General features: G+C 38.4%; 1 protein-coding gene across 4 annotated transcripts in view; it reads right to left on the bottom strand.

The window, feature by feature from the left end:
* Positions 1-456: 456 nt before the first annotated feature.
* The window catches only part of pald1 (phosphatase domain containing paladin 1), a 125,413-nt gene continuing 109,848 nt past the window's right edge, over positions 457-16,021 (bottom strand). For 3 of the 4 annotated variants that reach the window (XM_031904994.1, XM_012966393.3, XM_012966396.3), the window contains one exon: positions 457-2,100. In XM_031904994.1, coding sequence (XP_031760854.1) covers positions 1,951-2,100 — 150 coding nt within the window. In that variant the 3' untranslated portion in view covers positions 457-1,950. 4 annotated transcript variants of the gene reach the window in all.

Genomic DNA, 16,021 nt, shown 5'->3' with positions numbered 1-16,021 from the left:
AGTTCCTATTGTGCACATGTGTACATACAAATACACAGAGAAGGAATGCTTTTAGCAAACAACTAGCTATTCCCTCACATCTACTAAAAACCTACTCGTGACCACAGCACATTTTTCCCTTTAAATCAATGACCTTAGTTAATGCTTCTAATGAGTCACACGAAGAAAAGAACATTTTCTGTGTTAATTGCCTTAGTGGCCTATGAAAATCATATTTATATGGTAAAATAGTTTTTTTTATATGAAAGGCATACTAACACTTTACACAAACTTGTAATCTACAATAAAGTCCTGTACAGAACAGATAGAAAATATAATTAACTAACTTGAAAATAAACTATATTTAACCTCCTAATATGGTTCCTAGGTTGATGTTGCTCATATATCTCATGAGTCAGACATTTTCTGCTTTTAATCTTATGTCTTTATATATATATATTCTTTTTGACTAAAAGACTGTATGTTATTTTTACAGTTTGCATATAAAAGGAAGGTACTATAAACTATCAGTATGAATTTCTAGCAGCACTTGTGCTTGAGCAGCAGGGAACTGCAAAACAGCCTCAGTGGAAAGGAACTATAAAATGACAATTTAGGAAAACATTAATGACACTGGTATGATAATCTAAGAGCAAAGCAATAAAGAACAAAGTACTTCCCAAGAAATATGTCAGGAAAGAATTGTATTTATAGTTAGCCCTTTACAAACACAGTTTTACCTTGTATGGGAATGGTAATATAATAAAATGTGAGTTAATGTGGCCATACATGAAAAGATCCGCTTATTAGACGAGGTGGGCAATATTGGAGCGAGCTGATATTTTGGACAGAGGGCTAAATGATTGGATCATAATAATGATGGGATACTGGCCGTCAGGAATAGGACATCAATGTGCAGATATGCTTCTCACCTCGATTTTCGGCCAGATATCAGTCAGGTAGGCCTGTCTGAGGGCCACATACACAGGCTGATAAGCTGCCAACTCTTTTATAAGCCTGTGTATGACCACCTTAAATAATCTAATTTAATGACTTGCTTTGCAGTGTGTTTTATGTAATCCCATTGAGTTTGCTGGACTGAAGATGAAGTATACAGTAACCTTGGACTAAACTGGATCACATACACAGAAATCACAACTGAAGAGCACATCAGCGTATAAGAGAACCCAATATTCAGAACTCAGTCTAGTTGTATTATAGTCGCTAACCTGCGTGCTGCCTTGCAAACTGATACTACAACACAAGCAGTGCAAGCTTTCAGTCTAGCCTACCTACCCTGAGAATATGTGGATAGATCACTGAACAGCAAGATATGATCTTTGTTTTTTTCCTTTGTGTGTCCATATGTAACCAAAAGCTTAAACCAAGCTGCTGACAAGGAAAACATTTGAAATGAAAGCTAACCTCTAAAGGACCAGAAATAAAAGAAGTACCAAACAGAGCTCTATATGAAACAAAAAGTAACAGACAGTATACTCAATGAAATGACTCTGTTGCTTGTCCTTATGGGCTGGAGTTTGTTTTCTACTGTTATAAAGCCCAGACGTTCAGTGGACTGTCATACAAATGCTCAGTTCCATGACTCAGTTTTCTTCCTTTGTAGCTGAACTGTATCAAAAATACAACTCGAACTTTAAAAAAATCTATAACAATATCTTCTTACCATATTTGCTAAAATGCAATCTACAGAACATAAAAAAACAAGAAGCATACTTTGGTGGAATGTGCTGCTTTAAACTGGTGAAAGAATCAACATTCTCCTTCTCATTATGACATTCCATCATCTATTCCAATTAAGGACTTTTCTAAAATGATCATTTATTTTATTATCAATAAATTCCTGTAAAATATCTTGGCTGGCAGTTTTTTTGTGTCCATTCTTTGATTACATGATCCAAGTCCCGTTAGGCATTCGTCTGCTGCAATATCTTGGTGAGGGTTGCAGTTTTCCTAAATAAATTCTCCTCGGAATGGAAGCAGGTTGGTGTTTTGCTGTTGCCAGCGATAACGCAGCCGGCATAGTGGCTGTTCTTCTGCATTTTCAAATTCACTAAATCCCAGCTGATTCAGCACTTCATAAACCCCAGCTTTGGATGCCACCTAAATGCAAACAGGAAACAATTTAGAGTAATGAAGACAGTGAAACAAAAAGGAGATAATGATATTCTACTGACATCACCAGCAGTGCCATAGCTGATGACTACAAATAGGCTTCATTATTCCTTATGTAGAATGACATATGGAGTAGAATTTTAAGAATTTAATTTTGCCAGGGACCCTAACCCATAGTAACAGTTAAGTAATAATTTAACTGACTGACTGATGATACAGGTATGGGACCCATTATCCAGAATGCTCGGGACCAAGGGTATTCCGGATAAGGGGTCTTTCCGTAATTTGGATCTCAATACCTTAAGTCTACTAAAAAATCAATAAAACATTAATTAAACCCAATAGGATTGTTTTGCATCCAATAAGGATTAATTATATCTTACTTGGAATCAATTACAAGGTTCTGTTTTATTTCTACATAGAAAAAGGAAATCCGTTTTAAAATTCTGAATTATTTGATTAAAATGGAGTCTATGGGAGATGGGCATTCCATAATTTGGAGCTTTCTGGATAACGGGTTTCCGGATAAGGGGTCCGATACCTGTAACCCTAACCTAGTCTAAATTTAATACAATTTTCAGTACATTTGCCAGTTGGAGGATTTCAACTTATATACCACAGATACCAGTTTTTTGATTGGGCAGGTTTGAAAATGTCATCTTCTGATGCACCATGTTACCCAGTACATGGTCAGATATGAATGTGAAATTTTAGGATCATAAGGGTGCCTTTTAGGCTACAGTCTGGGGTACAAATGTTATCTGATTTGCCAAGGGAAGAGCAAAAGATGCATTAAAACATAAAAGTTAAATTGTGTTCCTGCTCAACAAATGAACATTTGATGCAATAGCTGGTTCCTCTATAGAGGACCCAAAGGAAATATAGAAAAGACTGAAGCATAAAAAAATGAAGCAACTCATGTGTGAGTTTATAACACTTTTGTTTGTGTACCTGCATAAGTAACTAAACAGAAAAAAATGCACAATTTCGGCCATTTTTTGGGTCCATGAATAACTTTGGCCAACACCAGTTTTACATGGAATATAAGAGTGAAAATCATGTAGTGAAGTAATGAATATAAAAACTCTCTCTCATACAAATATATACATGTAGTTACACATATTAAACATACAGACCATTTTACTTACATTAACAGATTTTGTACAATTTATAAGCACTTTATAAGCAACTTTAAGTTTTTTTTAAATATGTAAAGTGCTGCATACCTCTGGCAGGCATTAGGTTAAAGAAGGAAGGGGCCTGCCAGCCCCATAATTTACTAAACAAACTTGAGCCAGCCTCCATACATGAGAGCTGTAACGAAAGGATTGTAAAAATCCCTTTTTTCTTAGAACCATCAACAGAGTTCTTGTTTCAGTCCCTGCTGCCTTGAACTGCAAAAAAATGAATGTAAGCTGTTTTTGCAGCCACTTTCGTACTGCAAGGGACAGGAGTCTGCGTGTTTGCATCCAGCACATTCATCCTTACTGTTATGAATAAGAAGCCCTGTTCTAGATTCTCAGTGTGCAACAATTACCATCTATAAGCTGCACTGCTCCAGTAATACATCTCACTGTAGATTGGGGAGGCACCAGGAAAGGTGGGTGTGGAGGCCTGAAGGTCTGACAGAAAGGTTTTTGGAAAGCAAGCCATAGAAGACCAATAGATCTATCTTATTCCCTCTCCGTGTCTTGCTCTTTCTACTTTTTTGCCGGTGGGGCTTCTACTTTAACCTCTCTCGGTTTCTGACGCCATCTTTTTGAAAGTGCGTTGAAAAAAACACACCAACAAATGTATTTTTACACAATGCAAGGACATTTTAAGCAGCAGCAAAGCATCTCCTGTAGTAATAATTGACACTTAGCTTTTTATCCAGTTATTCCAAATGTATTTTAATTTGGAAAAACCTAGATAAAAAGAGTAAAATTCAAAAGACAAATCTTTTTGAAGGGCTGATAATTATTTCTGAAGTTTACAGTGGCATGTGCCTCAGTTGTTTCTATAGCTGCCCCTCATACACTGTACTCCCTAAAGCTGCCCATATACTAAAAGATCCATTATTTGGCCCTCAGACCAAATGATTGGCTCAAAATAATGGTAAATGCAGGCCACTGGGGTAAAGACTACACCAACCAGCCAATGTGGTCCTGGTGGGATATTTAGATCTGCCCAATCAATCAATTCAGGGCTTGCATGCAGGTTTGCCCACTTTATGTTCTTCAAATGTTGTAGTTCCCAAGTGGTAACGGGGGGACAACATGGAATGAATCCATTCGTATAAAGGAATGCTCATCATTCTTTAAAGCACTGAATTAATGCAAAGCATATACATTACATAACACTGATAAGTATTTTGGACAAGAGGCAAATATTTTAAGAGACTGTCAAAGTGAATGAAACATTTGCTGGTTTACACCTTCTGTCCTCTTGTCTATATACAGGGACAATTTAGAACTCTTATTATTGAGGGGAATATGGGAAATGTTTGTGTTTTGTGAACTGGTAATTTTCAATATTACAACCAGCATCAGCACCTAGCTGACAAATTTATGATCCAAATATTATAACCACAAACTATACATACACAGAAACTGAATTAGGGATTGCAGCTTTTATATTTTACTACCATGACCTTCAGGTAGCAAATCTGGAAAGCGTCATGTTTCGATACAATGCTGCCTTTCTTCCACACAATAATGCAAACATTTGTCCACAAAGGATAGGTTAGAGTAGAAAAGTATACGGGATATCCGTCTAGACAGGCCTTGGTCTTAAATTGTTTTCATTATTTCAATATTAGGGGATGGCCAGACTTTTCAAATGTTCAACACTCAGCAAGTCAAATATTTTTAGTTTGAATGATATCTTACTATTACACAATAAGCGTCATATTTTTGTTTTATTCTTTTATAAGCCCATTCCTCACCTTTCAAATTACTCTCAAGATTTATGATATAGCAGCAATATGGCAAAATGAACCTTAAGCCACATGGGAAGTTAATTTAGAATTCTATAAAAGGAGGTAAACAAAACTGAGCTCTGTATTTATAAGGAAGACTATTTCATTGTATTTTTCTAATAAAGCACTATTTAATATATAACACTGTATGTATAGTTAATACCTGTCCTGCAATATCATGTATTCTCATTATTGCCTTCCCCTTCCTGCCTTTTTCAACACCACAGATGTCTCTAGTAGCTTCTGCTCTACATTTCCCCCTTTAGCATAAAGGCATACTTACATCGTTAAGTCTGGTTGAAAAAAGACCAAAGTCCATCAAGTTCACCCCATGCAAACGAATCCCGGTGCACCTATACACATTTACTTATACCGACCTATCCATACACTCACATACATACCAATATCTATACTAACTGTAGATTTTAGTATCACAATAGCCCGTTGTTTAATAGCTGTTATCTATTTAACAACAGGGAATACTGGTGGAACGTAACATGCTATGTCCGCTCAGCGTTTACATGCACCTGTGTGAGTAGGGCACATATGGGAAAACTGAATGCGTTCCTTCCTGTGCTCCCCTGCAGCGGGATGCACTGAAGGGAAACAAAGGTAGAAACGCTTGTGAGTACGAGCCATTAGAGTAGCAAAAAGGAAAAAAAAAAAATATATATATATATTTATAATCAGTTAAAATAGATATATTACAGTATGGGCTGTAATAAAATAATTATAGCATACAAAGACATATGTAGATGTTAAACAGACTAGTGGCTATAACATTCCTTTTAGAGCCATATCCAACCTGTAGGCCTCCAGCTAGTCAGCCCTGGGCTATTTAACAGGACTTATTAGGTTCAGCTGAAATGTCAGGCCATCCATGCATTGACAAAAAGAACTACTTTATATTCAGTTGCATGAGGTTTCCTCCCACACTTGAAAAACATATAGGCAGGTTAATTGGCTCCTGATGAAAAACCGACCCTAGTGAGAGTGCGTTGTATGAATGTGATAGGGACTTCAAGCTCCACTGGGGAAAAGAGTGATTTAAATAATAAACAACCTCCGTAAGTTATATGTAGGTGCCATATAAAAAAAGATAACCCACAAATAAGGGATAATCTCCTTGGGAGATTTTGAGGGTCAAATTTTATCTGATCTAGTCATGCAACAGCACAGGATTTTGTAGGATCCTAGCTAGTCACATCAGCTGTAATGTAAAGTCAGACCAGATAAATCATATGGTGAGTTTTGTTCCTGTATCTACTTTTGACAATGTTTTTCAATGAGATTTTCCTATAAGTCCCATTATATGCAACTACATCCTACATGGACACTGTACAGCGCTGCGTGCATAAGTAGCGTTTTCTAGATAAAGATATACACACATACAATTAACTTGCTTTGATAAGTGACCCAGCTCTTTTAGGAGAACAGGAAAAGACCATTAGAAATGACATATGTGGCAATAAACTCACCCATTGATAGGTATTAGTGTGCCAGTCTACCAAAATACATTTATTTTAAATCAATAATGAATTGTTGGCACCCATGTAATCAAAGGAGCTAAATAAGCTTACAGCTACCCAAAATAATTTAATGTTTTACCACTCTTGAGCATCCAAGTCTTTGAGGGAATAGGTTAGTGTTTAAAGGTCTGCCCAGTCTTTATCAACATGTTATAAATACCCTTAAAAAATTTCCGCGCACAAGACATCTAAACGTCCCAGATATACGGTTGCACAGAAGTGTATGTCAATCGACGTAGTGTGTGACAGGAGCTGAATGGCCAAAACAAGGCTAGTTCTTACTTTAAATTTCTCTGAGCCACGTTTGAAGGGTTTGTTATAGTTTGCGAATGGTGTTATGGTTGGCACTGTGCCGCACATGTTACAATGTTGTACTTGTTGTCAGCGAAAATGCAGAACTTTATTAAGTGGGCGAGACTGATAGGGCTCCAGTGTAAAGACCTCCTTTCATGCAGAGCCTACAGATTCTACCAGAGCCGCTTCCTGCCGACTCCTTTCCTATATTAATGAATTGAGCGGGCCAGAACGGTTTTGTGCTTCTTACAGACAGATAGAGTTAATGATAGTGCAAATAATCAGACGTGACAGCTTCACACACGTTACTTCTGTTTCTGTCACAGTTTGGGCAGAATTATTTTATCTAGGTTATACAAATGATGTTAGATTTTAGTATTAACAGCTGGTGAGGAATGTGGGAGTTGAAGTTCATCAACATCTGTATAATACAGCCTGTTCTTCCCTGGCCCAGAGGGTTTGCCCTCATTTATTAAATGCATAGCAAAATAAATGAGAGACACAGACATACATATAACTGACTGAGCTTCAAACAACACTGAAATAGAGAGGTAGGAAACAAAAGCCCCCCATCTACTGCTAACAGGTAACACCTGACTTTTAGAACTCGCCAAACAAGCAAGGCATTAGTTATGAGGAGAAATTTCATTAAAGTGAATGTTGATATCCCCACTTCCCGACTGTGTTCAGTAAATAAACAACTTGCAGGAATGATATGAGTAAAAATCAGGCTTTGTACATAAACTCCATTTCATCCAAGCCATTGGTATGTATGCTGTACTTGTTAGTTGCCACAAACCCTGTACAGGCACATAGTAATGACAAAAATACACTGAATTAATAGTGTTAAATTCTTTTTCCAAAGAGGCAATTCTATTTACTGTATGTTAAGATATAAGTGCAACTTTTTTATAAGTACTAAAAAAAACATTGGCACCTTTTGAGCAGGTTTTTAAAAGAAAACCCCCATAAAATTCAATAATCTGGCACAGAAAACTTTTTCCATGACTTTAGCTGTATGATTCATATAACTAGCACTAAGGACTTGTTCTCTGGATTCCAAAGGGGGAAATTAAATGGTAATATTAACTTTTTTTTTTTTTTTTTTTTTTTTAAAGTTTTTATTTTGCATTTTTCAATTTTAAACAACAACATAAGGGAAATTTCCCTTTGAGGAAAATAAGAAAAGAAGAAAAAAGAGATAAGAAGAGTCAGAAAAGGAGAAGAAGAAAAGGGGGAGTGAGCTGGAGGGTTGCTATATCCATGGTTTACATTTATACAAAGCCAAGATGGGGACCTTGTGTCTTTTTTGCTGAGTGTTTCAGGTCGGCTGAGGTGGTGCATCTGCCAGGAGCCATGTCCCCCATATGGCCTCAAATTTGTCCGGGCATCCGCGAGCTTGATACACTAGCTTCTGTTTTGGTAGGGAGTCATTAATGAGCTTTTTCCAAAAGTTCAGAGAGGGTGGTCCTGTAGATTTCCAGTGTAGTAACAATGCCTTTTTGGCATAGTATAGTAGTTGTAAGTAGCACAATTTGGCTGGAGGTCCCAATTGTAGGGTGTCAAGTATACCTAATAAGCATAAACTGGGTGACAATATATTAGGGAGTGCCAGTGCTGACTCAGCGTAACTGAGCACCTCTCGCCAGAATCCCTTTATCACTGGACATTCCCAGAAGAGATGGTAGAAGGTCCCCACCTCGTTGGGGCATTTAGGGCATAGATCAGAGGCCCCAGGATATATTCTAGCCACTCTTTGTGGGGTAAGGTACACTCTATTCAAGAACTTGATCTGTACGTATCTATCTCTACTGGAGATGGTTATTTGGGGTACCTGTTCTAAAGCGTCTTTCCACATCCCTTCCTCCAGGTCTGGTATGTTTTCACACCATTGTTGTTTAACCTTATGGTATTGGGGGGTATTTGTTTGCATTATTACTATATACATGTATGTCAATACTTTAGCCAGATCTGGCCTACGGAGATACCTCTCCAATGTAGTTTCAGTAATTGTTAGCGGCCTTGTAGGGAATTGTGACTGGAAAGCATGCTTTAGTTGCAGGTATTGAAATAACATGTTTGTTGGTAGCTGAAATTCAGCTCGAAGTGCATTAAATTGTTTACATTCCCCACCCACGGTGATGTCTCCTAGTGTTTTTATTCCCGCGGCTGCCCACCTAGCTATTTCAGGCACAGTTTGGAAGTGTAAAAGGTATTTGTTGCCCCATATAGGTGTCCATTTGGACCAGACAGGTTGTTTATTTTGAGCTACTTTGAGTGCTTTCTGAAAGGACTCTACCACAGTATTGATGGGAAGTGTTGTTTGATAGTATGGAGAAATGCCCCTATAGGGTAGTTTAGCTAACGCCTCTAAGGATCCTACGATGGCAGCCTCTAGTACTAATGCTCGGTTATCTAGCCTCGGGACAGTCCACCAATGCACATACACCAGCTGGCTGGCAAGAAAGTATTTTTCAAAGTTGGGCAGGGCCAACCCCCCGCCTGTCAATGGCGCTTGCAGCGTCTGAAACGACATTCTGGGTCTTTCCCCTGACCATATAAAACCTCTTATCACTGAGTCAAGTGCCTTAAAGAAGGTTTTGGGAGGGGTAATATTAACTTTGTATAGATATACGGACAGGCTTCAGGGTAAAGTGGTTAGCACCAAACCTTCCAGGCAGAGGCAATAAAGTAGCCCAATGACCCGTACGGAAACGTAGGGAAGCAGGGGCATGACGGAGCCGTAGGGCAGACATAGCCACTCCCAGTTGTAGGTGATTGGTTGATTTGTAGTGAAGGTATAAATATTGGAAACCGTTCCCGCTCCTCAATCCATTTTAGGCAGCATAGTAAAACGCCCACCGTCCCTCCCTAGAGGTGGAGGCAACGAGTGGTTGTTGGCGGGTGATTGAGTTGGGGGAAAACAATGGTTGGGTTAGGAAGGGAGTTTGATAGTTGATTGGGGCTGGCATGCCTGGAACCTCAGGGGTAAGTAAGTGGATCAGGAGGTAGGGCTGGAAGGGCAGCTGGCAGCGCCAGTTGCGCTGCGCAGTTATTGGCTTGTTACGGTTTATGGTTATTCAAAGTTGGTTGTTTGTTATACAAACATTTGTATTGTGTTTATGAGATGTTTTGTATTTTATTTGTTCTCTATGATATGTTTTAAATTAAAACTTTGATTGTTATTAATAAATGTTCAGCGGCCATTTTATCCCAAGAATTGGTGTCCGTGTGTTTATTGGGGATGGTAAGTAAAAGAGGTAAAGGGGTTAGGGTTGGGAGAAAGGCGGTTCAAGATCCGACGTTGCTCACGTCATGGGCTGCAGTGGGAATCTTGTAGCTATACACTCTGCCTTTGAGGAAGACACCATATGCCAGACTGCCAATCTGCATTTAAGTATACAGTATACAGCGACAGTTACAGTAATAATATAATGAATTGTACAGAATCTCATGTGCAATCTTTTTCTGAGCAAGTGGGAGCAGGTTAAGGGAGAGTAGAGTTTACTGAACTTTTCCAGGGCTGAAAATCTAAGGGCGTTAACAAAAAAATTAAGTTTGGTCCTTAAAAACACTCATATAGTTCTATAAAAAGGTCTAGAAGGATTTTCACTTGCTGGCATTTTAACCCATCTTATTCCATTTTTTACCAACAAAATTATTCATACTATATTTTTTTATGAAAACCAGAATTTTTCTTCAGGATAACCACCTTGAAAATGGTAGCTCAGCTCTAATGAGCTGCGACATGGCAGGAAGTAGAGATTCAATATGTAATTTGCTTCCCCCAGTGAGCTTAAAAACTACCACATGCAACATCATATGCCTTAGGTTCAATTAAGATATGGAAAATTTGACAACTGTTTATGTGAATAGTACAGTATGCTCTTTCATAAGAGCACAACTTGCATGGTTTAGGCTTAGTGGCCCTTTAATTAACACATTTTTTTTTCAGAGTCTAGCAGCTTAGAATCTTAAAATCTACTTCCTTCAAGGGTCACTCTCACATCCATCAACATTTCAAATTATGTTAATACAGACATTGTGCAATTCATGTTTGCTGTAAGAAAATGCTATTGGATGAACCCCTAGGGAGACCTTTTTGATGAAGGATTAAATGACCCCCATGCTTACCAATGGTTAATGCCATATGGAGATATTAGTGACTACTGTAGGTGGCTATAAAAGGTCTTAGTGTTTTCTGTTGGAAATCTATTATGTTCAAGAACAATGAATCATACATCTAGTCATCTACAAGTAGCAGCTACTAATTTTCCCATGAAACCTTATTACTTATACACAGAACGCTGATTGCCGGGGTCACTGACCCCAGTGACATTTATGCGCCTGCTCTAAACAGGCATGAAAGGTAAGGCTCTTATAAGCAGGTCTAAGTACACAGAGCAATGCACAAGTAGGTAATGCTACACTTTTTGTGAATGGGATGACAGTCTGTACAGCCAGGGGCACATCTGCTGCCCCTCATACTGTGCTGCCAGATGCAAGCCAATACAGAGCCAAATGTGTTTCCCCAACACTCCAACAGGTTAATGTCTCACTGGCACACTGCCCTTCAGTCATCAAAGGCACAATTAAGTCCTCCAAATGTGAACACTATGCTATTTGATACATTTTGGGGACGTGTGTCACCTGTGTGATGAAATACAAAAATGTTATATGCACTGCCCTTTGCCCTCTCCTTAAGAATATATAAAGGAATAGCTCTGGTTTTACCCAGTTTTATACTGATTTCTAAGTGTAATCTAAATGTAGCACATAAAATATGGGAATGACCTGACTTGGGTGGTTATTTCTAAAGAATGTACCTAAATTCCACCCTCTCCAGCTAAACAAACTGTAGAACCAATGTCCATTCAACAAAAAAACAGAGCGAGGCCAGACATTACAGAGGTCAATATACAAATGTGGAGACAATGGATGTTTTTCCCCTCCATTAACAGAAGCTATTAGAATACTGTATAAACAATGTCATGTTTCACTTACTCTTATATAATGTTCTAGAGCAGGGATCGATCCCCAGCCTTTTACTCGTGAGCCACATTCAAATATAAAAAGACTTGGAGAGCAACACAAGTACCATAAAAGTTCATGGAGGTGCCAAATAAGGGCTGTGATTGGCTATTAGGCAGCCTCTATGCACACTATCAGCTTACAGGGGCTTTATTTGGTAGTAAATCTTGTTTTTATTCAACAAAAACTTGCCACTAAGTCAGGAGGAATTCAGGGCACTGGGAGCAATATCCAAGGTTGGTGAGCAACATGTTGCTTATGAGAAACTGGTTGGGGAACTAGAGTTTTGTTTTTAAGCATTTAAATTATATAAATCTAAGCCATTCATTTGGTAACCTTAATCTTATCTGCTTTCTGCTGCTTTATTGCCATCTCCAGAACAGACACACTCTGCATGGCTCTGGCTCTCAGGGAATCATTGTACTCTGGAGTAAATGCTCTTTATGTAGAGAAAGCAATGTCCTAAATATAAAATACTTGGGCTCATTTACTAATGGTGGTGCAACATTGTCCTCCTTAGAGCTAATGCATGGAGAACTTGCAGGTGCAGGCTGTGCAGCACCTTGTGTCGGACCAAAAATGATGCACAAGGCACAAGGTACAGCATTGTTGGGTGCAAGGGAGACCTCAGGCAGTAATTGCAGAATCCTGTGAACCCAGGCATTGTCTAGCTTGCACAGTCAGAATGATGCTCATAATAGGGACATTATAGGAGATACTCATGTGCCACTCACCTCTTGCCCCTTCAGTTAAAATAATGAACTCCATTAAGCCCTCTTTTTCTATTAGCATCTTGAGCATCAGTTGGCCTGTCTTGTCTGAGAATACAAACTGTGCTCTTTATTGAGCAGCACCTTCTTATGTCCATTCAAATTTGCTCATTTAAACCAATGACTAAACAAGCAGATCAATGATCTTTAATCAGACAATATTTTTTCCTTATGGTCAGTGGGGTTTATTGGTCAGGCAAACCCATTGATGGTCCATATATAGCGATGATAAATTTGAGTTACAAAAATAAGATGCTGGACACATGAAAATTATTATCAGGGCAAAGACAAGGTAAAGCTTGTCCCATTCATCTCATCAAAAAAACACAGTTAAATCAAGTTGTAAAATTCACATTTACTTTTAAATAGAAAAAAGACAGAGAAATGAAAGAGCAGTCTAACAAGACATTTGGGAATGGAATTGCCCTATCTTAGGCTCTTATTCTTATTGAATGCACATAAACGCCACCTTCCTATGTTCATAGCCAGCTGACCAAACTGTAGGGCCAGTGTCAATTTAACAACAAAAACAGAAACGGAGTGCAAGCATGGCCTTCAGTAAACAAATAAGTTTGAGACAAAGGGAGACCAGCAAAGCTTATGAATTCTTTTAGTAGAAAAAGCAGGGAAACTACAAATTACTGATCACCATCCCCGTATAGCTGAACAGGGCAAATTGGTAATAAAAGCAGCAAGGGAAGAGGTTGTAATTCAAAAATGTCATTGTATGTGCAATCACTTGAGCTGCTGACATCTGATAACAGCTGTCTACAACTGGGAACATACCAGCAGAATCCAATGACAAAAGTAATGCAGACCCCCTATGAATACAAGAGTGCCTGGAATCTGCCTCCCATTTACTGAACTAAGAGGGCTCCCATTGTTTTGTTTTTGTGGCTTTGCATACCAAAAAGACAGAATATAAATCTCTATGGGTTCAATATATTTACTGCACAGGTAGAATTGTACAACCAAATAAATTCAATTCAGGGTCAGAAATACATCATATCTATGAAGCTGTCAGGTAACCCTTTTAAAGTCAGTTTTCTGGAGAAAAAAGTTGATCTTGCAGGAACCAGTGTTCAAACTATAGACCAATTTCAGTCATTAAAATGTGTTGAAATGAAAGACTCATAAAGAAATAAAAAATGTTGTCTTTTTTCTCATTTCCGCCCTTAAGTGAATGATGTTTCAAGAGCAAAATATTTTTATATGAATCCATGAGAAACTTCTTTGAAACATTTTTATGGACCCTCTTAACAGCACATCTTAAAGAACTTTCAGAAGTTCTTCTTTAAATAAACTTCTAATGGTTTCCAAATATCAGCTTTGCTATTATGTTGCTTTTTGTCCAGCAATTCAAAATGACGATTGTCGAAGGTCACTGACCCGATAACAAAAAGCAGATTGACTGTGAGGCTTTGAAGGACAAGGAAAGCCTAATTTACTGGGGTTGCCAACATGGATTAATCATTAATGGCTCAGTGTTCCTCTATGCAACAAAATACAAGTTTTTCTAATCAGGCTTCTTGCCCCAATCCTGTGCTTGCGCTAACAGATTTACATGCAAACGGGGCAGGTGATGCAACAGACAAGGAGAAGGCCTAGGATGTGCCCATTATACCTTTTCTGTTTTGGGCTGGACCTTGTGTAACCCAAAACCAAAGGAGAAGTCATTACGCCATAATGCAGCCATGGATTATCTTCTGGATTCCTCCAGGACAGATATTGTTATCCAAGTCTAGGGGTGAAAGGAACCTGATATGGTTGCAGACTGGTGCATGAATGGCAGATACCTTGCACCTAAGAGGCGTATTTATTACAGCGTGTAAGGCACCATCACAGGTGATGTTGCCTATAGCAACCAATAAGCAATTAAAAATTGAGGGTCACCTACAAATTGTGGTAAAGGGCTGCTGTGGAAAGCTTCTGCTGCAAACTCTTATTATCAGTAAGTTTAGTTTTTCCCTTCCCAAAATGCATCTTGCATGTATCTATAGTTTTTAGTGCATTTACAAGCAAATTTCATTTGACTAGAAATATTACTTTGAACTGAAAGACATTGAAAGAAGCTGCCTAAATTACTGGAAATAGAAATTTGGTTGTACAATCTATAACATTAGCAGTAGTAGAGGTTCCAGCTTAGCTCATTAGCTCAGTGCTCTTAGTGGTCATTTATAGGCTGTGTTGTTCTGGTGACATCAAATAATACGATAGCTCTGATGTACACATGAAGACATACAGATAATTAATCTTCTATTCATGCAATTAGATGTGTTCTCATTGGGAACTGTTTAAACATAAACCTTAAGTTATGTTTGCTATTAATTTGCTTCAAAGGTAAATGGTAAAAGTTGTTAGGGACATAATAAGTATTTTGTTCTTCAAAAGCAACATGGCAGCATTTGTGCAAGGTCAGTTTTCTATTGATAATCTACAATGTACCTGGTGTGGATGACAGAGATTAACCCTGTAGTGAAGAGTTCATATTTAAACCCTAGTGTCAACAGCCCCTGATGTGAGAAGCTAAGACTAGGCGCTAGCATGTTTTTAATGGATGCTATCATAGAGCTTTGGTGGTCCATAGCATGCTCGGGTGTCCACAGTCATCATATTACTAAACGTTTATTCTGTAGAGCCAGCCCTCCCAGCATGTGACTCTACACAAATCAAACGGTACCCTTAAAAAAACTTTAGTGGTGCTGCTCAGTGAGGTATAGATTTCTAAATTTGACATAATACATTTCATTTACCACTGTCTGTTTTAATAATCATCTGTCCGCAAGTTTATATTTTTACCGGAACAAACCTGCTTCAGTGCCAGTAGTGCAGTTATAAATGGCTTGCTTGCGACTTTTGTGAGAAATCAGTAAGAGTTGGCATTCATCATTAAGCGGTATTTGTGAAATACAAACAGACATGTTCCTAGAAGCAGTTCCTGATTTCACTAAAAATGAAACCAGCTGTATCAGGCCATTCGGTTACTGCACTGCAGGGGATCCAGTATTAGCCTAGCAAATCCAGCTCCACTTTGAGCTGTAAATGGCTTGCTGTGCACCATGTAACTCAGCTCACTGATAAATTAAGTGGAGGAGAACGTATCCACAGGCAGATTCGGAACAGCTTGGTAAAGAAAATGAAACATGTTATGGGAAAATCCTGGAGCATTAAAGGAAAGCTTCTTTAACTCTTTTACTAATGGAGGGTTCAATGACACTTTCGATAAAACTACCAACATATCTGTAGAATACTATAGGCTTATTAACATATATGTTTATTTCCAATCTTTTAGACGGTCCTTTTTTAGACTAGCCCCAGCTTTCCCA

The sequence above is a fragment of the Xenopus tropicalis genome, chromosome 7 (genome assembly GCF_000004195.4).
Source record: "Xenopus tropicalis strain Nigerian chromosome 7, UCB_Xtro_10.0, whole genome shotgun sequence".
In the NCBI taxonomy this organism is placed as follows: Eukaryota; Metazoa; Chordata; class Amphibia; order Anura; family Pipidae; genus Xenopus; species Xenopus tropicalis.
Note: the sequence above shows the minus strand (reverse complement) of the source record. Positions and strands in the feature narration are given on the sequence as shown.